Source organism: Lipotes vexillifer, unplaced genomic scaffold, assembly GCF_000442215.2.
Source record: "Lipotes vexillifer unplaced genomic scaffold, Lipotes_vexillifer_v1.1 scaffold1106, whole genome shotgun sequence".
Lineage (NCBI taxonomy): Eukaryota > Metazoa > Chordata > Mammalia > Artiodactyla > Lipotidae > Lipotes > Lipotes vexillifer.
In genome coordinates this window covers 865,671-891,726 of record NW_006776601.1, presented here as the reverse complement: position 1 = coordinate 891,726, position 26,056 = coordinate 865,671, and the positions used below count along the sequence as shown (strand labels likewise).

General features: G+C 35.1%; 1 protein-coding gene across 1 annotated transcript in view; it reads left to right on the top strand.

Annotated features, from left to right (window-relative positions):
* STXBP5L (syntaxin binding protein 5L) overlaps window positions 1-26,056 on the top strand; it is a 401,935-nt gene that overhangs the window by 255,741 nt on the left and 120,138 nt on the right. The window contains exons 15-17 of the mRNA XM_007450522.1: window positions 2,015-2,232; window positions 4,368-4,540; window positions 7,453-7,578. Of these exons, the coding sequence (XP_007450584.1) occupies window positions 2,015-2,232; window positions 4,368-4,540; window positions 7,453-7,578 (517 nt within the window). The remainder of the gene's footprint in view (window positions 1-2,014; window positions 2,233-4,367; window positions 4,541-7,452; window positions 7,579-26,056) is intronic.

The following is a 26,056-nucleotide window of genomic DNA, read 5'->3' as shown; positions in this document are numbered from 1 at the left end:
CTGTATCTGCGGTTCAGCATCTGAGGATTCTATCAACCTCGGATTGTGTAGTACTGTAGTATTTACTACTGAAAATTATCTGAGAATAAGTGGACCCATGCATTTCAAACCCATACTGTTCAAGGGTCAACTGTATTCATCTTCAGTTGCTGAGTATTAAATTACCACAATTTAGCAGTTTAAAACAAAATCCATATACTGTCTCACAGTTTCCGTGTGTCATGAATCTGGTTCAGGTTAGCTGAGTTCTTTGCTCAGGGTCTCAGAGACTGCAGTTGAGGTGTTGGCTAGGACTGCAGTTTCACCTGCAGCTCAGAGTTCTGTTCCAAGCTTTTGTGGTTGTTGGCAGAATTCATTTTCTTGCAGCATTAAAACTTGTGATTTGTTTCTTCAAGGCCAGCAAGGGAGTGTCTCTCTAACTTCAGGGAAGGCCCTGATCCCTCTTTTAAAGGGCTCACCTGATTCTGTCAGGCCTACTAAGGATAATCTCTGTTGATTAACTCAAAGTTAAATAATTATGTCTGCAATATTCTTTAATATTTCCATGTCACATCAGGCTTACAGAAAAATCATAAAAACATACTATGAAGTGTTGTATAGCCTTCAGCCAGATTCCCCAAATGTCAATGTATGCATGTGTTCCCTTCACCCACCCTCCTACCCAAATGTATGCTCTCAATCTAGCATTCACTTGCTCCCTCTCTCTCTCTCCCCTTCCCTCCCTTCTTCCTCCCTCCCCCTCCGTCCTGTCCTCCCCCACCCTTTTAGTCTTCCTCTCTTCCCTCCATTTTCACACACACACACGCACACACACACACATAAATATATACATATATATATAGCTTTTTATAATCATTTGAGAGTAAGTTGCAAACATCATGCTCCTCTAATAGTACATGCCCACCTAAATACTTCAGTGTATACTTCCTACAAACAAGGGCATTCTTTTATATAATCAAATTATAGTTATCAAAATCAGGAGCTTAATATTAATACAATGCTATTATTATCTAACTTCCACATCTGACTCAGTTTTAGCCAGTTGTTCCAATAATATCTCTCATAATAAAAGAAAATCTAGGATTATTTGTTGGATTTAGTTATCATATCTGTTGAGTTTTCTTTAGTCTGGAATGGTTGCTGAGTATTTGAAATTGACATTTTTAGGAGTTCAGGCCAGTTATTTTGTAGAATCTCTTTCAATTTGTGTTTGACTAATGTTTCTCATGATTAGGTTCAAATTATGCACTTTTGTCAGGAACTCCTAGAGTTTTAGAATGTTTCTCAAGGATACTTTGTAGAATCAGAACTTTTATATAGCGGAGTTATCATCAGGTTCTAAAATGGAAATAATATTCCCCCAAATAAATATTCCCAAAAACAATTCACAAAACCAGACTTTTTAGAAATTACAACTGACCATTTCCTAACACAGAGCCACTCAGAAAAGATTCTTTCTAAAAGAATCCAGATCATTGGACTCCCAATATTGCTAACTGGTACTGGTAAATTACAAATGTTTCTCATCTGAAGGAGTGTCTTAAAAATTTGTTGAGAGGAATAAACCCTCGAAGAATAGCATCAACCTCTCATCTAACAATCAAAGGAAAACATTGTGAAATAGTATTGAGGGGTCCCCCTTAAGAGAGAAGTAGGCTCAGCAGTTTCATTTAAAAGTTTCTGAACCCAAGTATTTTTGTCAATAAACAAGGATAAAAATACTCACTTTGCAGGACTTTTCTGAGGAGCTCATGAGACAATGCATACAAAGGTCCTACATGTTCTTTGGTATATAGAATATGTTCAATAAGTGTTTATTTTTTCCGTATAGTCTTCCTCCAGCTAAATGGTATTGATATGAAAGCATGACATTGAATGATTCCTTGTTAAAATGTAGTTTATTTTGTTCAGTTGGGTTTTACTTTTGTGATTTAATATGTATATTTAAAAGGCTTTGACACCATCTAAGAATTAAGTTCAAATTAGAAGATAACTATGATTCAATATCTTATAGTAACACTGCAGATGCTGTACAAGCTAAAAACTTCAAAAGTGTTTGAAAAACAGAAGGTAGGAGAAGGAAAACAAACATGTGAAATTGTAGAGGAAGATCCATATGCCATTCAGATGATCCACTGGTGTCCAGAGAGCAGAATATTCTGTGTATCAGGAGTCTCTGCATATGTCATAATTTATAAATTCAGCAGACATGAAATTACAACAGAAATAGTGGTAAGTCATTTAAAATTTAACTTTCACACTTAGAGTTATTAAAAGAAAACAGTTATCATAGATCTTAACTAGTGCTTGGTATGGTTTTAAGCCACCAAGAGTACAGTATGTGGCCAGTAATCCAATTTATAGAATTTTTAATTGTTCTTGTTACTTAGTATAACATATTAAAAAGAATTTGGCTTAAAATGACAAAAACAGTTCTCTATCAAAATTTAGTATTATTAAATAGGATAGATTATGCCTATAGGTTTTATATAGATAGTTACTGATTTATTTTATATATAAATGTCAAATTAATGCAAGCTTTGTTCTATATCTTTATTAAATTTCTTTTAAATTTATCTTTTTGCCAACTGATTGCCATAAATGATTATTTTTCAACTACAATAAGATTACTTTGAATGATTTTTTAAATAGCAACATATTTGTAGGGTGGAAATAATTATGGGCCTGCCTTATGTAATCTTAATTTTTAAACTGATGAAATAATTTAATTATTCAAAATAATGATGCTCTCATGGGATAAATTAAATCTAACTTAAGGCACCTATAGATAATGGGTCTTCTCTACCCAGTCCATTTTACCATTTTATCAGAAAATAAAGATTATCTATTAAAGGCCTATGTATAACTGTTTTCACCTCAATGGCTAAAATTAAACATTGCCCTTAAAGTATATATTAGTTAAAACCCAGGCTTTGGAGTCAGATGAGCCTAGCTTTTAATTCTGGCTTTGTCAATGAATACCTGTATGATTCTGAACAAGTCACAAGGCCCATTAGTCAGTAGTACAGTCTGGGTAAGTCTCAACTTCATCACTCATATAACTTCCTGTGTAAATAAAATAGAAAAACAGAAAATAATCATAAACTAGAAATTTTAATGCCACTTTCATAGAGTTCTTGTGATGATTATATAAAGTCATTAGCAGAGTGTCTTAGTAAGCACTCAATAATTGGTAATTGTTATTGTCACCAGAGGTTTTAAGTTTTAAGATAATTATGACAATCATTTTGATAATATTGCTGTATTCACTACTCCATAATTACACTTTTTGTAAGCAATTGTTTTTAATCTCAAAAATGCTTATTTTTACATTGAAAAGTGAATGTTTATGTTATAAAATTGATTTTATTTAAGCATTGAATGCAGTCATAAAGTAATTTAAAAACATTTTCAGCTTTAAAAAAAAAGGTTTTGGATCACCTTTTTATTCCAGTATAAATTATCATATGTTTTTCATTAAGCAATTCTGACCAAGCTAATGAAATTATATAAGAGCTAAACTAATGAAACAAACAAAAATATGGAATTTATTTTGGAAAATTTATACTGAAGTAATTCAAAGTCAAGATTGAATGAAGGTTTTTTTTAAAGCTAAGAAGCTTTGTACAAATAACAATTTGTGTGTTGTGTGTGTGTGTGTTTACACACACACACATCCAATTTAGCTTCTTTCATTGGAATAACCATGACCAGTTTCTCCTTTGATCATATATGGAATTGTAGTTTATACTTTATCTTAAAGAATATTTATTATACAGAAAATTTATCTCCACTGGTAGGTATTTTCTTATAATTCTGAAGAATTAAAAAACATTTTAGGGACTTCCCTGGTGGTGCAGTGGTTAAGAATCTGCCTGCCAATGCAGGGAACATGGGTTCAAGCCCTGGTCCAGGAAGATCCCACATGCCGCAGAGCAACTAAGCCCATGTGCCACAACTACTGAGCCCATGTGCCACACAAGTGCTGAAACCCACGTGCCTAGAGCCCATGCTCTGCAACAAGAGAAGCCACCGCAATGAGAAGCCCACACACCACAATGAAGAGTAGTCCCTGCTTGCCACAACTAGAGAAAGCCCGTGCACAGCAACGAAGACGCAACACAGCCAAAAATAAATAAATAAATAAATTTATTATTTTTTTTTAATTTACATTTTTTTTGTGAATGCCATTGAATATTCTATATAATTTATTATTTAATTCAGTCTGGGGTATCTCAACTTTACTATGAATTGAACTAATTAATCTGAAAAAAATAATGAATAATTACTGAAAGAGTACCAGATATTTTAATGTGATTGTTATGAAAATCTAGGTTAAATCAAAACTTGATTTTTCTTTTTTTAAGTCATTAGAGGTACGACTTCAGTGTGATATTGAAGATATTATTACCCCGGAACCAGAAACAAGTCCTCCATTTCCTGATCTCTCATCCCAGCTTCCTTCTTCAAGGAGTCTTTCTGGGAGCACTAACACTGTGGCTAGTGAAGGAGTAACAAAGGATAGTATCCCATGCCTCAAGTAAGAGTTGCTACCAAATTTTAAAACAATTTTACATGTTAATTGTATAATTCTTTGAAACTGTGCCAAATAAAATCATCCTTCTCTTTTATTAAGTTGTTGTCAAGTGGTCTACAGTCCACCAAGGGGTACCTTTGTCTTCTTTTTTTTTTTGGAATATCTATGAAGAGGGCACAATATTTCCATTCTTCATTACTAATTAATATATTTCCTTCCCTGACCGACCCTAAAGAAAACATAGCTTTGATAGAATGGGAAAACGTTTGGCAAAGCAGAAACTTGCCACTTGCCTGGTACTTCTCAACTGATAAAGTATTTTTAGGGAATGTCTTCAGCCTTCTTGGAATCAAAAAGAAAACCAAGTTTACTACAAGAATACTATGTCAGAAAAAAAGCTTTTTTTCTCTCATGGTTACTAGGATATTGCATAATATTTCTTTCTCTTTTTTCAACTGATACTATTTTGTAATAAACTGCGTTGTCTCAGTATATCTAAACAAATTTAGTGTCATGCTCAAATAAAACTTAAAGTTAATCAAGCCTATAGTGATGTTTATCTTGTTTTTATGCTTTCTGGTAATAGGGTACAAAAGAATGCAGTTTCCTTAAGTTACCACTTACTGCTTCTACATCGTCAAACCAAATGTTTCTAGTATTAGCTGGTTGGAGAATTTAGCTTAAGCAAGGAATTTCTCTGAGCCTCATATGAAACTATCTGAGTCTGCTACTCAAGGAACTGTGGATAACTAGTTTCCTCATTTCTTATAAAAACACTTATGGAAAATTTAAAGATAAGGTTTCAGGAGAAAAATAAGCTTACCATACAATTAGCAGTTGCTGTACTTTTGTAATCATTGCTTCTGCCCCGCACTCCAAATTTTTCTTGTGAAATTAAAAAAGGAAGTATAAGTAGGCATTACTGAGAGGAAAATCTATGAAGGGGAAACAAAATCATTAAACTTTAGCAAATGGAAAACTTTCATAATGTTATAATTTTACACATTTAATTTTTCCTTCATATCACTTTGTTTCACTTAATTGATTTATATTAAAATGAAAGACAGAAAGAGAACAAAAAATTAAACAAAGCTTAAGAAAGCACTGTAGATTTATTAGCTAAGAAGACCCATCACTAAAATGGGTCCTGCAATGACCTGAGTATTTTTCTATAAAATTTAAAAAATATAAAAGATAGGGATAAAAGAGAAAAACCAGTAAAATCAGCAGAAATCTGGTAGTGGAGATGAAGTAAATAATACCATGTGTTGTAGCATTTAATGCAGACTTGTAAAGTAGTAGTGACAATCTTAAGGATTATCAAGAGAACCAAAGGGATTCAGTATAATCCTATATGTATATAAGCTCCAAAGCACCAAGCAGCAGAAGTATATTATTCTTTGAGTTACAGTATATTACAAATGGTTCTTGAGTTGCATATAATCTATGCTTTACTAAATTATATGTTGGCATCCATCCCTAAATGACTTTCCTTTGCTGGATTTAGATATCCATATATGTAAGCTAATAAATAAGCCTTTCAATACTGCCAGCTCTTCATTTTTAGCAATATTACAATTCTTATCAATATACACGTTTGTGCAATTATCTGATTTTCTTTTGACTTTGTATGAGGTCATCATAGGCCTCCTTAGGAGGATGAGACTTAAACCAAATGTAGATGAGGGAGTTATCTGAAGAATATCTGGTGGAAGAGTATTCCAGGCAGCAGGAACAGCTAGAGCAAAGGTCTTAAAAGTGCCTGGCATATAAGGAGGTCAGTGTAGCTAGAACAAAGAAAGGATGGTGGGCAGTAGAGGACAGGGTAGTAGGAGATGAAGTCAGATGGGTAACAGAGGGTAAATTATAGGCCATTGTAAGGACCTTGACTTTTATTCCTAATTAAATGGGGATGATTATAGGGTTTTAAATACAGAAGTGATATGATCAGACTTAAATTTTAAACTGGTCACTTTGGTCACTATGGTGAAGGTAGATTTGGGGATGGAAGGGAAAGGTAAAAGATGGGAGACCAATAAGGAGGCTATTGCACCTACCTAGAGATAATGTTAAGGTCTGGCAGATTCAGCAAAACAGAAGAAAACAAAACAGAGCAGGATACACTAATTTGAATTTCAGAGAAACAATGAACATTTTTAGTATCAGTGTATCCCAAATATTACATGGGAAATACAGTAAAAACAAACAAATAAAATAAACCCATTATTTATTGTTTATTTGAAATTCAGATTTAAATGGATATCCCATATTTTTATTTGTCAGCTGTAACTAGGATGGTAGCAGTACTAAAGTATTATAAAAAGTGGTCAGCTTCTGCATATATTTTGAAGGTAGCACCAATACATTTGATAATTGGTTGGATGTGAGATATGAGATGTAAGGTATAAGAATATTAGTCAAGGATTACTTTAAGGTTTTTTAACTCAATAACTAGAAGGATAACAGCTGCTATCAGCTGGAATAGAGAAGGCTGCAAGTGGAGCAAATTTATAGAGAAAGCAGGAATTCAGCTTTTGAATATGTTGAACTCTTAAGTTGGGTGGTAGATAAATGGTCATAGTTTTTATTGTTATGCATTATAACTTACATATATGTAACAAATATTATGTAAGAAAAATAATTAAAATACTACTATCACAAGAGAAAAAGGAACTGATGAAAGCCAGGTGAAGTTATGGATCTGACTGAAAAACTACTTAAAGGAAAGGCTAAGAAATCACAAGTGTCTTGGTTTATTTTGAGAAAGCTAGAGAAGATACTGCCTACCTGCATAATGTCCTCAATGCCTGGTGTTGTATATTTCTGTAGGAAGATTTGTTGTAAATTCTGAAAATAAGCATGAACATACGTATTTGAACTGTATATGATGCAATTACTTTTTCTCTGTTTTCTAGTGTTAAGACACGACCAGTGCGGATGCCTCCAGGGTATCAAGCAGAACTTGTTATTCAGTTGGTCTGGGTGGATGGTGAACCTCCACAACAGATTACTAGCCTTGCTGTAAGCTCGGCATATGGAATGTAAGTAGTTAACAGTCTTCTAATGTGTATTATTTATCTGATATGTTTGATATATTTAAATGTTTCTTTTAAAATACTTAAGTGAAATCCTAAAAATGGAAAGAAGCCCTTACCTGGATTTTTATTAGATTGAAAATGGTACTAAGAAAAATAATAATTTAAATATAAACTGTGATTCTGTGTTCTTTCTTGATGTAAAACTTTAATAGTATCCCCACTTTTAATGTTGTTGGGAGGTTGTTAGGATGTTAATACACTCATACATGTTTGTTTGTTTGCTTTGTCTTTTCTATCCTTTCCCTCCTTGTGTTTCATTTTAGATACTTTCTTTTGACTTGTCTTTAAAAGTTCACTAATTCTTCAGTGCTGTCTAATCTAATGGTAGATTGACTCATGGAGTTCAATTTCAGTTATTTTTTAGTTCTAGACCTTCCATTTGGTTCTTTTTAAAGCTTTCTGTTACCTTCTTAAATTATCGCTTTTGTCTTTTATTTCCTTGAACATGTCGAATATAGTTACTTTAAATATGTGTTTGATAACTCCATAACTGGTTTCTAGCTTAGCATTTGTCTTGGTTTTTGGTCACATTATATTGTCTTCATGTAACCTACGTTTTCTTTTTGATTTTGTTTCCGTTTTGTTTTTTTTAATTCAAAATTATATGAACATTATATACTCTCGTGTATATATATATATATATATATATATATATATATATATATATATATATATAAACATTATAGAGATAATTTGAGGTTCTAAATGATGTTATCATTCTCCAAAAAGTATTTTTCATTTCCTCTGACAGGCTAAACTAAGAGTCAGTAGAAAGTGCAGAACAGCATAATCCAGTCATACATCCTATCTTTGAAAGTTGGATTGTATTCCCTTTAAAAGCTAATTTAGTTCTAATTAATCCTTATTCCTAGGTTGTTGCCCTGCATAGAAGTTGTACCAAATTCTACTCCCACCAGCAATGTTTGAGAATACCTGATTCCCTACAACCTTTCTAACAATAGTATATAACCAAACTTTTAATCCCTGTCATTTTAAGTAAAAGGAAGTATATTATTATAATATTAACACTTCCCTTGTATCTTAAGTGAAATTGGACATCTTTTTCTCTACTGTGACATTTCTGTTTCTATTCTTTGTCCATTTTTTGGCAGAGTTGTTGTCTTTGTCTTTTAGATTTGTGAAAAATGTTTACATAGTAAGTAAGTTGGCTTTCTCTGTGATGTAACCTATAGATATTTTCCTTTCTTTTGTTTCTTTTATGACTTTGTTTAGGATGTTTTTTTCCATGCAAAAATTTAAAATTTTCTAATTTAATTTTTAAATTCTATTTTTTTCTTTTATGGCTCTGGATTTTGTGTCATACTTAGAAAAGCCTTTTTCACTTCAAAATAATGAAGAATATTGTCCTATATCATTGTTTCTTTAATATATTTAAGTCTTTATCTGCAATTTATTTAGGTATGAGGTATGAAATAGGGATTAAACTTTATTTCTTACCTGATGACTAAGAGTTATGCCAATACCACTTACTGGATATTTCATCTTTCCCCTCTAAATTTGGAATCATCTTTTATCAAATAATACGTTAAAATATATATATATATATATTTGGCTCTATTTCTATACTTCCCAGTCTTCCCCTAAGCTAAGTCTCATGAGCTCCAAGAGAACTCCTTGAATCTAGCTGAAAGGGTGAATACCTGAAACAAACCTGTGTTCCTAGAATTTGGGGCAGGGGTAGATGTATGTGAATATGATATTGGGAGCTTGCTTCTTGGCTGAAAAATTCTTTGGTAGGAAAGCTGGCAGGAACAGTCCATGGATGAGGGGAGGAAAGGAAGGGAGTGTGGGACAGCTGATAATCCCATTGTTTGATATGGCAAGAAGATATGCTTATCTTTTAACCCAGGTAGTTACCATTGAAGTTGGCTGAGCTCAAGCCATTTTCAGGGTTCCCTACTTAGAGACTGACCTACAAAGGCAAGGCAATGCCAAAATTAAGAGCTATGAAGGTGTATTGCCAGGTTCAGGAGCTGAAAGTTGTTGGAATAAGTCAGTTAGAGAGCATATTTCCCTTATAAAGTTACTGTGGGGGTGACAGTCATTACAAAGCCTCTGAAGAACCTACACTTGTAGGAGAAAGCTTGGACGCCTGCCTCATAGATACCCTCAACTGCCAAAAAACTCCAGTTCAATTGGCTATCCATGTAAATTCCACCAAAGTTTTAGGAAATAAGTAACAACAGTACTTATTTTCTTTCTGAGAACTTATTCCTCTTTCTGAGAATTGTGAAAGAAAAAAATTATATTCCTCTCATTTTATGAGGCCAACATAACCTGATGTCAAAACGTGAAAAGGGATTGGATCAAGATGGCAGAGTAGGAGGATGTGGAACTCATCTCCCCCCACAAACAACTCAAAAATTCACCTACATGTGGAACAAGTCTCATGGAACTGGAAACTGTCAGAAGAATTCCTATACAACTAAAGCTGCAAGAAAGATTTCCATGTAACTGGGTAGGATGGAAAAAAGTCATAGGGTTGGGACCTCCACCCTGGGTAGGGATCTGAAAGGTTGAGAAGGTCTGTACCCGTGGACCCTTACCCTGGGGAGTGAGTAGGTCAAGCCACAGACTGGAAGTCCCAGTCCTGGGGCCTTACGCAGAGGAGACAAGCCCCTTTGGCTGTAGATAGAACTGCCTGCGAAAACTGAATCAAGAAGAAACAGATAATTTGAACAGACTGATCACTAGAAGTGAAGTAGAATCTGTAATTAAAAAAAACAAAAACAAACAAAACCTCCCTGCACAGAAGTCAAGGACTGGATGGCTTCAGTGGGGAATTCTACCAAAATTACAAAGAAGGACTTATACCTATCCTTCTCAAACTATTCCAGAAAATTGAAGAAGAGGGAACACTCCCAAATTCATTCTATGAAGCCACCATCACCCTGACACCAAAACCAGACAAATACACTACAAGACAAGAAAATTATAGGCCAATATCACTGATGAATATAGATGCAAAAATCCTTGGCAAAATATTAGCAAACCAAATCCAACAATACATAAAAAGGATCATACAACATGATCGAGTTGAATTTATTCCAGAGTCACAAGGATGGATGGTTCAACATACACAACTCAATCAATATGATACACCACATTAACAAAAGGAAAGACAAAAACTATGTGATCATCTCAGTAGACAAAGAAAGAGCATTTGACAAAATTCAATATCCATTTATGATAAAAACTCTCATCAAAGTGGGTATAGAGGGAACATATCTCAACATCATAAAGGCCATTTATGACAAACCCACAACTCACATAATACTCAATGGTTAAAAGCTAAAAATTTTCCTATTAAATTCAGGAAGAAGACAAGGATACCCACTCTCACCACTTCTGTTCAACATAGTATTGGAAGTCCTAGCCACAGCCATCGGGCAAGAAAAAGAAATAAAAGGTATCCAAGTTGGAAGGGGAGAGGTAAACTGTCACTATTTACAGGTGACATGATACTCTGTATAGAGAACCCTAAAGTCTTCACCCCAAAACTATTAGAACTAATAAATGTATTCAGCAAGGTCACAGGATACAAGATTAATATACAGAAATTTGCTGCATTTCTATACACTAATAATGAAATATCAGAAACAGAAATTTTTAAAAATCCCATGTAAAATTGCATCCAAAAAAAGAAAAAACAAACAAACCTAGGAATAAACTTAACTGAAGAGGTGAAATACCTATATGCTGAAAGTATAAAACATTGATGTAGGAAATTGAAGATTATTCATAGAAACAGAAAGGTATCCCATGCTCTTGGATTGGAAGAATTAATATTGTTAAAATGGCCATACTACCCAAAGCAATCTACAGATTTATATGGAACCAGAAAAGACCCATAATTGCCAAAGCAATCCTGGGGAAAAAAAAACAAGGCATACCCTTCCAGATTCTATACTATACTACAAATCCACTGTGATCAAAACAGTGGGGTAGGGCTTCCCTGGTGGTGCAGTGGTTGAGAGTCCGCCTGCCGATGCAGGGGACGCGGGTTCATGCCCCGGTCCGGGAAGATCCCACATGCCACGGAGCGGCTGGGCCCATGAGCCATGGCCGCTGAGCCTGCACTTCTGGAGCCTGTGCTCTGCAACAGGAGAGGCCACAACAGTGAGAGGCTCATGTACCGCAAAAAAAAAAAAAAACCAACAGTGTGGTATTGGCACAAAAATAGACATATAGAACAATGGAACAGAATAGAGAGCCCAGAAATAAACCTACACACCTATAGTCAATCTATGACAAAGGAGGCAGGCATATACAATAGAGAAAAGACCATTTCTTCAACAAGTGGTGGTGGGAAAGCTGGACAACTACATATAAAACAATGAAATTAGAACATTCCCTCACACCATATACAAAAATAAAATAGTTTAAAAACCTGAATGTAAGACATGACACCAAAACTCCTAGAAGAGAACATAGGCAAAACATTCTTTGACATAAAGTGTAGCAATATTTTCTTTGATTAGTCTCCCAAGGCAAAAGAAGTCAAAGCAAATGTAAAAGCTTTTGCACAGCAAAGGAAACCATCAACAAAATGAAAAAACAACCTATGGAATAGGAGAAAATATTTGCAAACTGTGCCTCCAACAAGGGGTTAATATCCAAAATGTACAAACAACTCATACAACTCAATATCAAACACACACACACACACACACACACACAAAGAATCCAATTTTAAAAATGGGCAGAAGACCTAAATAAACATTTTTCTAAAGAAGACGTACAGATAGCTAACAGGCATGTGAAAAGATGCTCAGCATCGTTGATTATTAGAGAAATGCAAATCAAAACCACAATGAGTTATCACCTCACGCTAGTCAGAATGGCTATCATCAAAAGGTCTACAAATAATAAATGTTGGAGAGGATGTGGAGAAAAGAGAACCCTTGTACACTGTTGGAGAGAATGTAAATTGGTGCAGCTGCTATGGAAAATAGAATGGAGGTCTCTTAAAAAACTAAAAGTAGAACTACCATATGATAGGCAATTCTACTCCTGGGTATATATCCAGAAAAAATGAAAACTCTAATTTGAAAAGATACAGGCACACCAATCAATGTTCATAGCAGCACTATTTACAATAGCCAAGACATGGAAGCAACCCAAATGCCCATCAATAGATGACTGGCTTAAGAAGATATGGTACATATATACCATGGAATATTACTCAGACATAAAAAAAGAATGAAATATTGCCATTTGCAGCAACATGGATAGGCCTAGAGAATATTATGCTTGGTGAAATAAGTCAGAGAAAGACAAATACTATATGATATCACTTGTATTGTAGAATCTAAAAAATATACACATGAATCTATATACAAAACAGAAACAGACTCACATACATAGAAAACAAATGTGTGGTTGCCAAAGGGTAGAGGGAAGAGGGGAGGGACAAATTAGGAGAATGGGGTTAACAAACACAACTACTATACATAAAATAGATAAGCACAAGGTTTTTACTGTATACCACATAGAATTATATGCAGTATCTTGTAATAACCTATAATGGAATATAATCTACAAAAAACCCAAATTACCATGCTGAAACTAACACAATACTATAAATCAACTATAGTTGAATTTAAAATTTTTTAAAATTAAAAAATAAAAATTTGAAAAAAGCATTACAAAAAGTGAAAATTATAAGTCCATATCATGCATGAACATAGATACAAAAATCCCAGCCAAACTATAAACAAATATAGCAATAAAAATATCATAATCGAGTTTGGTTTATACCAGGAATGCAAGGTTTGTTCAACATTTGAAATGAATCAGTGTAAATCATCACATTAATAGGATAACGTAGAAAACCATAATGATTAAGCCATAGATGAGAAAAGCAAAATAAACATTTACTAACAACTAACTAAAACAAGAAGGGAATTTCTTTAGTGTGATATATGGCAGCAAATATTATTCATACTTAAAAATGTTAAAAGCTTTACCTCTGGGATAAAAACAAGACAAGGATGACTGCTGTGACCACTTCTATTTTCATTGTACTGAGAAAGGTAAATAAATCAGTCGTATGGATTGGAAACAAAGGAAATGTAAAAGAAAATCATTTACCAGATAAATTATTAGAATTAGTAATTGAGTTTAACAAGGTTACTGGATACAGAGTCCAAGTAAAAAATAGACTATATTTTCATATACTTACAAAATAGTTAGAAACAAAAATTGTATAAAGATTTCATCTACAATAAAATAAAAATAATAAAAGATCTAGGAATAAATCTAATAAAAGATATTTAAGACTTCTACCCAGAAAACTATAAACCTTAAGATAAATTTAAGAACCTAAATCATGGAATGAAAAATTCAGTAGTAGTGTAAAGATGACAATTTTTCACAAATTCATCTATAGATATACCAGAATACCAATATAAATTTCAGCTGATATTTTCCCTTCTAAAATGTACAGAGAAATGCAGAGGGCCACAACTAGCTGAGACAGTATTAAAGAAAAACAGAATTAGAAGACCGCTCTACTTGAAAACAAGACTTACTAAATAAAGCTGTATTAGCCATGACAGTGTTCTTATTGGTGCAGGATAGACAAATAGACCAATGAACAGAATAAAGAGCACAGAAATAGATACAAACATATTTAGCCAAATTGGTTCTGCAGAGCAATGGAGGAAATGACAGGTTCCCTGCCACCCAATAAGTAGTACAAAGTCAATTGAATAATTACATAGAAAAAAATGAAATTTGACTCTTCCACTGTACACAAAGATTCTAGAAAGTGTAATAGGAGAGTTTCTTCATAATACTTGGGTTAAGGAATTATTTCTTAAACAGTACTCAAAAAGTATAAACCATAGATGAAAACATTAAGAATTTCTTGGGGGCTTCCCTGGTGGCGCAGTGGTTGAGAGTCCCCTGCCAATGCAGGGGACACGGGTTCGTGCCCTGGTCCGGGAAGATCCCACATGCCGCGGAGCGGCTGGGCCCGTGAGCCATGGCCGCTGAGCCTGCGCGTCCGGAGCCTGAGCTCCTCAACGGGAGAGGCCACAGCAGTGAGAGGCCCGCGTACCGCAAAAAAAAACAAACAAAAAACAACAACAACAACAAAGAATTTCTTGGAAAAAAATGGCACAATTAAGAGAGTGAAATGGCAGGACAAGGAAGAGATATTTGAATTAATTTTATCTGACAGTGGACTCCTATCCAGAGTGTAAACAGAATCATCAATAAGAAAAATATAACTCGATAGCAAAAAATGCAGAAGAAATTTGAACAAACATGTCATAAAAGAGAGTATCTAAATGACATATATTTTCATATTTATATGAAAAGGTACACCATTACCATTGGTAATGTTGGTAGTGTTTGCAATGATATTGGGTATCAAGAACTCTCAAATGCTGCTGCTAAGAGGGTAAATTGGTGAATCTACTTTATAAAGTTGTTAACTTTACTTACTTCATTTTAGCATACCTATGTATGCTATGTATATACCCAATGAAATGCAAGCACATATGCACCAAATGACAGTAGCATTATTTGCAATGGCAGTTTTATATTTATAATAGTCCCAAACTACAAACAAATGACCATCAGAGTAGACTGAATAAATAAATTGTATTACATTAATCCAATTGAATTCTACAGCAATGAAATGAATTAACTTCATTTATGTGCAACAATATTTTAGAAAAAAGTGAAACATTTGTCAACAGCAAGCAAAACTGATTTTTGGTGTATGTAGGAAGTCAGATTTGGGGAGACGAGAGAGGAGCAAAAATCAGGAGATGCACAAGACAGCTGCTGGTAACACTCTATTTCTTGATGTAGTGGTAATTATTTAAGGTTGTTCACTTTGTGATAATTCATTGAAGTGTACAATTTCATTTATGTGTCTTATACTTGAATTAAAGAGTAAAATATAAAGTTTTTTTCAAATAATTGAGTAATTTTATTTCTAGAAATTTATCCCATAAATATACTCAATATTTGAATGCAAAGTAATTTATAAAGGATATTCATTATTGTGTTGTTAATAGCAAAAGACTAGAAGCAACCTTGTTGTCTGTAACAAAATTCTAAGTAAATAGAGTACACACAAATATTTTGAAGCCATTTAAAAAACTAGCTTCCTATGAATTTATATAAATAATTACCAAAATATATAGTAAACTTTATAAAATCAAGATTCATGATATTATTTGCTCCAGGCAAAATTTGTTTAACTGTAATATGCTATAAACATCCAGAATACGTTTCTATATGCTATAAACTCCCAGAATACATTAAAAATTTCTGTAAATTGATATGAAAAATAACCCAATCAAAAGTAAGCACAGTATGTAAACAAAAGAAATACAAATGGCTAACAAACCTGAAAAGATTCTCAACTTCACTAACAACAAGGAAAAAGAAAAATGAAATAACAAAATAGTGATTTTTGCTTATTATATGAGCAAATTTTTAAAGATTACTAGTATTTTCTGTTAACAGTGTCAGAAGGTGGATCCTCACATATACATATATTTTATTTTTTTAAATAAAACTAAGCATATCTTTTGACTCTAAAAATCTAATCTTACTGAAATTTTAATAATTTCTGGAGACTGTCATTTATGCACAAAGTTTGTCGAAGGATGTTCTTTGCATCATTATATATAATAGCAAGATATTTGGAACCCATGTAAAAGTCCATAAATAGGAAGATACTTTTTTTAATGTTACTTTTATACTATAGAATACAATGCAAAAGTTAAAAAATACAGCAAGGAAATACCTCTTAGACATATTTTACTGCAAACAAGAAAGTTATAGAACAAATATCTACTTGTTAAAATATAGAAAAAGGCCAAGAGGATATAAACAAAACTGTTCGTGGAAGTAATCTGAAAAGGGGATTGGCATACAGTGGGTTGATTTAAGGGAACTTTCATTTTATAGTTATTGTTTGAATTTTTTAAAGTAAGAATATTTTCAAGTGTAATTTTTAAAACTTAAAAAAAACAAGAAGAAATAGCACTGTGCCTCTGAAAAGTACCTTCCTTTGGGAGTTGGGGGTGTGAGGTGGTGAGAATCATCAGATATCAAAAATGACTATAAAAGCTTGGACCTTTGAAAATAATTACTCCCTAGAATTCAGGGGGGAAAATGCACTACCCTCTTTCAGTTTATATTCTAGTCAAGGTATTTAATAATGGAAGTATTAATATACTGTGACTTGAAAGTCATTTAAAAGAGTAAATACAGAAACTGGTAGAATGCAGCAAAGTAACTGAGAGAACAAAATGAGTGTAAAAAAGAGCGTGAGAAATCAAAGTCATTGAAGGAATCTTATGAGAAGATGAAGTGTGACTACTTCACTTTTATTCCAAAGATAAAAGGAATTATGTTGAGTCAGCTTTTCTGTTATTATCAGCTCTTTTTCCTCCCATCATTTCCAAAGGATACAGAACCATGCAGCTTTGATAATTAGGCTTAGTGGAGAGCTCTGTTTTTTTGTTTGTTTGTTTTTACTTACTAAGATAGTCTAGTATAGAGTTAAAGAGCATTAACACTAGAGTCAGATTCTTTGAGACTCAAATCCTAATTCTGCTTCTTTCTAGCTGTTGGATCTTAGAAAAGTTACTTAAGCTTTTTGTGCTCAGTTTTTTTTTTCTGTAAAATGACAATAAAATGTTGAGAGGATTAAATGAATGTATTAACACATATAAAGTATAATCTGTTAGGCTTAGAGCAGGATACACATGACATATTCAAAATAGAATAATTTGAGGAGTTTTCATAAATTGATTATTTATCTAGGATGTAGAGAAACAACATGAGGTAATGTAGTGCTCCAGAGCTAGAAAGAACAGTACTTTATTACCACCTGTCAAAGAATAACTCAGACATACTTAATTGTTACCACATTATTTACTTGAATACAAAGTAAACCAATAGGTCGATTTTGTCTAATACATACAAAACAGAATTTATATATAAGAAAGGAGAAAGCAGAGAAAGAAAAACCACAGACACTTTCTAAATAATGAACTCTGCGTTTTCCATTAAAATGGTAATGCGTTAGAAGCTAACAAAGAGATCAGTCAGGGTATTTGCTGTTGGGCAGCTGTATGAATCATCAACTAAAGCAGTTTTAGTTATATATGGTTTCTCCAGAAGACCTTAGCTGTTTAATTTGTGACCTATATGTAAAAGACATTTTCTGCATTATGTTTGTCATCATTTAGGAATACTTCCATCTGAAATATGCCAGGTCTGTACCATTTTTCTTGTTAGAATTTCTCAATTCCACCCTTTTGGTCAAACTCAACCCCCTCAGCTGACTGACTATAAGGGCCTCAGCCTCTTTACGAAGCAGATAATTTGTTGAATAGTGCCCCGGATCAGTGATATTGTAGCAGCACTTAAGTACCTGGATATCAGACATCAAAGAAGGAGAAAAACATAAGGACAATCACAATTATTATAAAAAAGATTTGAAACCACTTGCTGTCCAATATCCTAGTTGGCCTAAGTCTAACCCAGAGAATAAGTCCCAAGGATTAGTGTAATCAAGTTTAGCTAACTGAGTAGCCCTATTTTCCCATTGATTATTGATTGTTCTACTCTTTTGAGCAATTTACCGAAGGTCAGTTCTTAAGTCAGAAACTTTGCAAGATTAAGATTTTCCCCTCTTACAAGCTAGTTAATTAGCCTTGCCACACTTTTGTGTGTATAGTGACAGAAGACAGGCATGTGTGTCCAAGACAAAGATAGTTTATTACTGATAGCAAAACCAGCAGCTAGAGCAACATCTTGCATCAGTTCCTGACCCTCAGTCCCAACATGTTAACATGGTGAGGAACAGAAGGTTCCTGCATGTGCAGTGGTATAACAAGAGAAGAACGCAAGTTTTTAAAACTCAGATCTGAAAATAGTTCTGCTGGTGGTCTATCCATTCTCCCGTCTGGAGAAAGAAACCTTATCTTTACTCTGGAATGTAAGAAAGTCTTCTCTGGGGAAGAAAGGGAGAGCTCTTTGTCTTTACTCCCCTGGAATGTCTTCAGGGAGGGAGCTACCTCGAAGCCTGGGATGTCTGGGAACGTTATACAAATGTCCTTAACTTGGCTGTAAATGCCTTCACTAAGAAGACCCAGAGGATAAACAGGGAAATATTCAAGGAGAATGGTCTACAAACAACAGTGTGATGTGGTACCTATTGTACATTGTTATTTAGGGATAATTTACTCAATTTGGTTATGTTAGTCTGTGAGGCCCTTAAAGCTTGAATTGTTTTACTTGCCATTTGAGTCTATGATCAGAGATAATTTGTAGATCTCTCCTTTTTCTTTAGGAATTTTTTTTTGCTGTAATAGAGATTCTTGTAAGAACCTTTGAAATCTAGATTTGGGGGTATATTACCATATTGGACTTTTAATAAGATGTGAGTAACTGAGGGTTTTTCTCTGAACTTGGAAAGATAACAAATTTGAGAGTTGAAAAGTGATCTATATCACTGTGTATTTCTTAAGAACAAGGACATTCTTTTACAGCATAAGTATAGTACATTCCCAGAACAGAATCGAATCCAGGCTCTTACATCTTAGTTTTTTTGTTTTTTTTTTTTGTTTTTTTTTTATTTTTTATTTTTTAACATCTTTATTGGGGTATAATTGCTTTACAATGGTGTGTTAGTTTCTGCTTTATAACAGAGTGAATCAGTTATACATATACATATGTTCCCATATCTCTTCCTTCTTTGTCTCCCTCCCTCCCACCCTCCCTATCCCACCCCTCCAGACAGCCACAAAGAACCGAGCTGGTTTCCCTGTGCCATGCGGCTGCTTCCCACTGGCTATCTACCTTACGTTTGTTAGTATATATATGTCCATGTCTCTCTCTCGCCCTATCACACCTCACCCTTCCCCCTCCCCATATCCTCAAGTCTGTTCTCCAGTAGGTCTCTGTCTTTATTCCTGTTTTACCCCTAGGTTCTTCATAACATTTTTTTTTCTTAAATTCCATATATATGTGTTAGCATACGGTATTTGTCCTTCTCTTTCTGACTTACTTCACTCTGTATGACAGACTCTAGATCTATCCACCTCATTACAAATAGCTCAATTTCGTTTCTTTTTATGGCTGAGTAATATTCCATTGTATATATGTGCCACATCTTCTTTATCCATTCATCCGACGACGGGCACTTAGGTTGTTTCCATCTCCGGGCTATTGTAAATAGAGCTGCAATGAACATTTTGGTACATGACTCTTTCTGAATTCTGGTTTCCTCAGGGTATATACCTAGTAGTGGGATTGCTGGGTCATATGGTAGTTCTATTTGTAGTTTTTTAAGGAACCTCCATACTGTTCTCCATAGTGGCTGAACCAATTCACATTCCCACCAGCAGTGCAAGAGTGTTCCCTTTTCTCCACACCCTCTCCAGCATTTATTGTTTCTAGATTTTTTGATGATGGCCATTCTGACTGGTGTGAGATGATATCTCATTGTAGTTTTGATTTGCATTTCTCTAATGATTAATGATGTTGAGCATTCTTTCATGTGTTTGTTGGCAGTCTGTATATCTTCTTTGGAGAAATGTCTATTTAGGTCTTCTGCCCATTTTTGGATTGGGTTGTTTATTTTTTTGTTATTGAGCTGCATGAGCTGCCTGTAAATTTTAGAGATTAATCCTTTGTCAGTTGATTCATTTGCAAATATTTTCTCCCATTCTGAGGGCTGTCTTTTGGTCTTGTTTATGGTTTCCTTTGCTGTGCAAAAGCTTTGAAGTTTCATTAGGTCCCATTTGTTTATTTTTGTTTTTATCTCCATTACTCTAGGAGATGGGTCAAGAAGGATCTTGCTGTGATTTATGTCATAGAGTGTTCTGCCTATGTTTTCCTCTAAGAGTTTGATAGTTTCTGGCCTTACATTTAGGTCTTTAATCCATTTTGAGCTTATTTTTGTGTATGGTGTTAGGGAGTGATCTAATCTCATACTTTTACATGTACCTATCCAATTTTCCCAGCACCACTTATTGAAGAGGCTGTCCTTTCTCCACTGTATATTCCTGCCACCTTTATCAAAGATAAGGTGACCATATGTGCATGGGTTTATCTCTGGGCTTTCTATCCTATTCCATTGATCTATCTTTCTGTTTTTGTGCCAGTACCATACTGTCTTGATTACTGTAGCTTTGTAGTATAGTCTGAAGTCAGGCAGCCTGATTCCTCCAGCTCCATTTTTTGTTCTCAAGATTGCTTTGGCTATTCGGGGTCTTTTGTGTTTCCATACAAATTGTGAAATTTTTTGTTCTAGTTCTGTGAAAAATGCCAGTGGTAGTTTGATAGGGATTGCATTGAATCTATAGATTGCTTTGGGAAGTAGAGTCATTTTCACAATGTTGATTCTTCCAATCCAAGAACATGGTATATCTCTCCATCTGTTTGTATCATCTTTAATTTCTTTCATCAGTGTCTTATAATTTTCTGCATACAGGTCTTTTGTCTCCTTAGGTAGGTTTATTCCTAGATATTTTATTCTTTTTGTTGCAATGGTAAATGGGAGTGTTTTCTTGATTTCACTTTCAGATTTTTCATCATTAGTATATAGGAATGCCAGAGATTTCTGTGCATTAATTTTGTATCCTGCTACTTTACCAAATTCATTGATTAGCTCTAGTAGTTTTCTGGTAGCATCTTTAGGATTCTCTATGTATAGTATCATGTCATCTGCAAACAGTGACAGCTTTACTTCTTCTTTTCCGATTTGGATTCCTTTTATTTCCTTTTCTTCTCTGATTGCTGTGGCTAAAACTTCCAAAACTATGTTGAATAAGAGTGGTGAGAGTGGGCAACCTTGTCTTGTTCCTGACCTTAGTGGAAATGCTTTCAGTTTTTCGCCATTGAGGATGATGTTGGCTGTGGGCTTGTCATATACGGCCTTTATTATATTGAGGAAAGTTCCCTCTACACCTACTTTCTGCAGGGTTTTTATCATAAATGGGTGTTGAATTTTGTCAAAAGCTTTCTCTGCATCTATTGAGATGATCATATGGTTTTTCTCCTTCAATTTGTTAATATGGTTAATCACATTGATAGATTTGCGTATATTGAAGAATCCTTGCATTCCTGGAATAAACCCCACTTGATCATGGTGTATGATCCTTTTAATGTGCTGTTGGATTCTGTTTGCTAGTATTTTGTTGAGGATTTTTGCATCTATGTTCATCAGTGATATTGGCCTGTAGTTTTCTTTCTTTGTGACATCCTTGTCTGGTTTTGGTATCAAGGTGATGGTGGCCTCGTAGAATGAGTTTGGGAGTGTTCCTCCCTCTGCTATATTTTGGAAGAGTTTGAGAAGAATAGGTGTTAGCTCTTCTCTAAATGTTTGATAGAATTCGCCTGTGAAGCCATCTGGTCCTGGGCTTTTGTTTGTTGGAAGATTTTTAATCACAGTTTCAATTTCAGTGTTTGTGATTGGTCTGTTCATATTTTCTATTTCTTCCTGATTCAGTCTTGGCAGTTTGTGCATTTCTAAGAATTTGTCCATTTCTTCCAGATTGTCCATTTTATTGGCATAGAGTTGCTTGTAGTAATCCCTCATGATTTTTTGTATTTCTGCAGTGTCAGTTGTTACTTCTCCTTTTTCATTTCTGATTCTATTGATTTGAGTCTTCTCCCTTATTTTCTTGATGAGTCTGGCTAATGGTTTATCAATTTTGTTAATCTTCTCAAAGAACCAGCTTTTAGTTTTATTGATCTTTGCTATTGTTTCCTTCATTTCTTTTTCATTTATTTCTGATCTGATTTTTATGATTTCTTTCCTTCTGCTAACTCTGGGGTTTTTTTGTTCTTCTTTCTCTAATTGCTTGAGGTGCAAGGTTAGGTTGTTTATTCGAGATGTTTCCTGCTTCTTAAGGTGGGCTTGTATTGCTATAAACTTCCCTCTTAGAACTGCTTTTGCTGCATCCCATAGGTTTTGGGTCGTTGTATCTCCATTGTCATTTGTTTCTAGGTATTTTTTAATTTCCTCTTTGATTTCTTCAGTGATCACTTCGTTACTAAGTAGTGTATTGTTTAGCCTCCATGTGTTTGTATTTTTTACTGCTCTTTTCCTATAATTGATATCTAATCTCATGGCGTTGTGGTCGGAAAAGATACTTGATATAATTTCAATTTTCTTAAATTTACCAAGGCTTGATTTGTGACCCAAGATATGATCTATCCTGGAGAATGTTCCATGAGCACTTGAGAAAAATGTGTATTCTGTTGTTTTTGGATGGAGTGTCCTATAAATATCAATTAAGTCCATCCTGTTTAATGTATCATTTAAAGCTTGTGTTTCCTTATTTATTTTCATTTTGGATGATCTGTCCATTGGTGAAAGTGGGGTGTTGAAGTCCCCTACTATGAATGTGTTACTGTCGATTTCCCCTTTTATGGCTGCTAGTTTTTGCCTTATGTATTGAGGTGCTCCTATGTTGGGTGCATAAATATTTACAATTGTTATATCTTCTTCTTGGATCGATCCCTTAATCATTATGTAGTGTCCTTCTTTGTCTCTTCTGATAGTCCTTATTTTAAAGTCTATTTTGTCTGATATGAGAATTGCTACTCCAGCTTTCTTTTGGTTTCCATTTGCATGGAATATCTTTTTCCATCCCCTTACTTTCAGTCTGTATGTGTCTCTAGGTCTGAAGTGGGTCTCTTGTAGACAGCATATATATGGGTCTTGTTTTTGTATCCATTCAGCCAATCTGTGTCTTTTGGTGGGAGCATTTAGTCCATTTACATTTAAGGTAATTATCGATATGTATGTTCCTATTCCCATTTTCTAAATTGTTTTGGGTTCGTTATTATAGGACTTTTCCTTCTCTTGTGTTTTTGTCTAGAGAAGTTCCTTTAGCATTTGTTGTAAAGCTGGTTTGGTGGTGCTGAACTCTCTCAGCTTTTGCTTGTCTGTAAAGGTTTTAATTTCTCCATCAAATCTGAATGAGATCCTTGCTGGGTAGAGTAATCTTGGTTGCAGGTTTTTCTCCTTCATCACTTTCAGTATGTCCTGCCACTCCCTTCTGGCTTGTAGAGTTTCTGCTGAGAGATCAGCTGTTAACCTTATGGGGATTCCCTTGTGTGTTATTTGTTGTTTTTCCCTTGCTGCTTTTAATATGCTTTCTTTGTATTTAGTTTTTGACAGTTTGATTAATATGTGTCTTGGCGTATTTCTCCTTGAATTTATCCTGTATGGGACTCTCTGTGCTTCCTGGACTTGATTAACGATTTCCTTTCCCATATTAGGGAAGTTTTCAACTATAATCTCTTCAAATATTTTCTCAGTCCCTTTCTTTTTCTCTTCTTCTTCTGGAACCCCTATAATTCGAATGTTGGTGCGTTTAATGTTGTCCCAGAGGTCTCTGAGACTGTCCTCAGTTCTTTTCATTCTTTTTTCTTTATTCTGCTCTGCAGTAGTTATTTCCACTATTTTATCTTCCAGGTCACTTATCCGTTCTTCTGCCTCATTTATTCTGCTATTGATCCCATCTAGAGTATTTTTCATTTCATTTATTGTGTTGTTCATCATTGTCTGTTTCATCTTTATTTCTTCTAGGTCCTTGTTAACTGCTTCTTGCATTTTGTCCATTCTATTTCCAAGATTTTGGATCATCTTTACTATCATTATTCTGAACTCTTTTTCAGGTAGACTGCCTATTTCCTCTTCATTTGTTAGGTCTGGTGGGTTTTTATCCTGCTCCTTCATCTGCTGTGTGTTTTTCTGTCTTCTCATTTTGCTTATCTTACTGTGATTGGGTTCACCTTTTTGCAGGCTGCAAGTTCGTAGCTCCCGTTGTTTTTGATGTCTGTCTCCAGTGGCTAAGGTTGGTTCAGTGCGTTGTGTAGGCTTCCTGGTGGAGGGGACTAGTGGCTGTGTTGTGGTGTATGAGGCTAGATCTTGTCTCTCTAGTGGGCAGGTCCACGTCTGGTGGTGTGTTTTGGGGTGTCTGTGGACTTATTATGATTTTAGGCAGCCTCTCTGCTAGTGGGTGGGGTTGTGTTCCTGTTTTGCTATATGGTTGGCATAGGTTGTCCAGCACTGTAGCTTGCTGGTCGTTGAGCGAAGCTGGGTGCTGGTGTTGAGATGGAGATCTCTGGGAGATTTTCGCCGTTTGATATTATGTGGGGCTGGGAGGTCTCTTCTTGACGAGTGTTCTGAAGTTGGCTCTCCCACCTCAGAGGCAGAGTCCTGACTCCTGGCTGGAGCAGCAAGAGCCTTTCATCCACTCGGCTCAGAATAAAAGGGAGAGAAAGTAGAGAGAATTAGTATAAGTAGGAGGAAATAGGAAAGAAAGAAAGAAAGAAAGAAAGAGAGGAGGGAAGGAAGGAAGGAGGGAAGGAAGAAAGAAAGAAAGAAGAAAAGAAAGGAAGAAGGCAAGAAGGAAAGAAAGGAGGGAGGGAGGGAGGAGGGAAGGAAGGAAGGAATGAGGGAAGGAAGGAAAAAATACAGAAAGAAAGAAGATACAGTAAAATAAAATAAAGTATAATAAAGTTATTGAATTAAAAAAATAATTATTTAGAGGAAAAAAAAAAGGGAAGGATAGAACCTTAGGACAAATGGTGGAAGCAAAGTTATAGAGACAAAATCTTACATAGAAGCATACACATATACCCTCACAAAAAGAGGTAAAGTGGAAAAAATCATAAAACTTGCTCTCCAAGTCCACCTCCTCAATTTGGGACGATTCGTTGTCTCAAAAAGGGAAGGAAGGAAGGAAAGATAGAAAGAAGGTAAAGTATAACAGAGTTCTTTAAATTAAAATTAATTATTAAGAAAAAAATTAAAAAAAAAAATGGTCGGATAGAACGCTGGGACAAATGGTGGAAGCAAACCTATACAGACAAGATCTCACACAGAAGCATACACATACACATTCACAAAAAGAGGAAAAGGGGAAAAAATCATAGATCTTGCTCTAGAAGTCCGCCTCCTCAATTTGGGATGATTCGCTGTCTATTCATGTATTCCACAGAGGCAGGGTACATCAAATTGATTGTGTAGCTTTAATCCGCTGTTTCTGAGGCTGCTGGGAGAGATTTCCCTTTTTCTTCTTTGTTCTCACAGCTCACAGGGGCTCAGCTTTCGACTTGGCCCTGCCTCTGCGTGTAGGTCGCTGGAGGGCGTCTGCTTTTTGCTCAGACAGGACGGCGTTAAAGGAGCCGCTGACTCGGGGGCTCTGGCGCTCTCAGGCCGGGGGCAGGGAGGGGCACGGAGTGCGGAGCGGTCCTGCGGCGGCAGAAGTCGGCGTGACGTTGCCCCAGCCTGAGGCCCGCCGTGTGTTCTCCCTGAGAAATTGTCCCTGGATCCCGGGAACCTGGCAGTGGCGGGCTGCACAGGCTCCCCGGAAGAGGGGTGGGGGCAGTGACCTGTGCT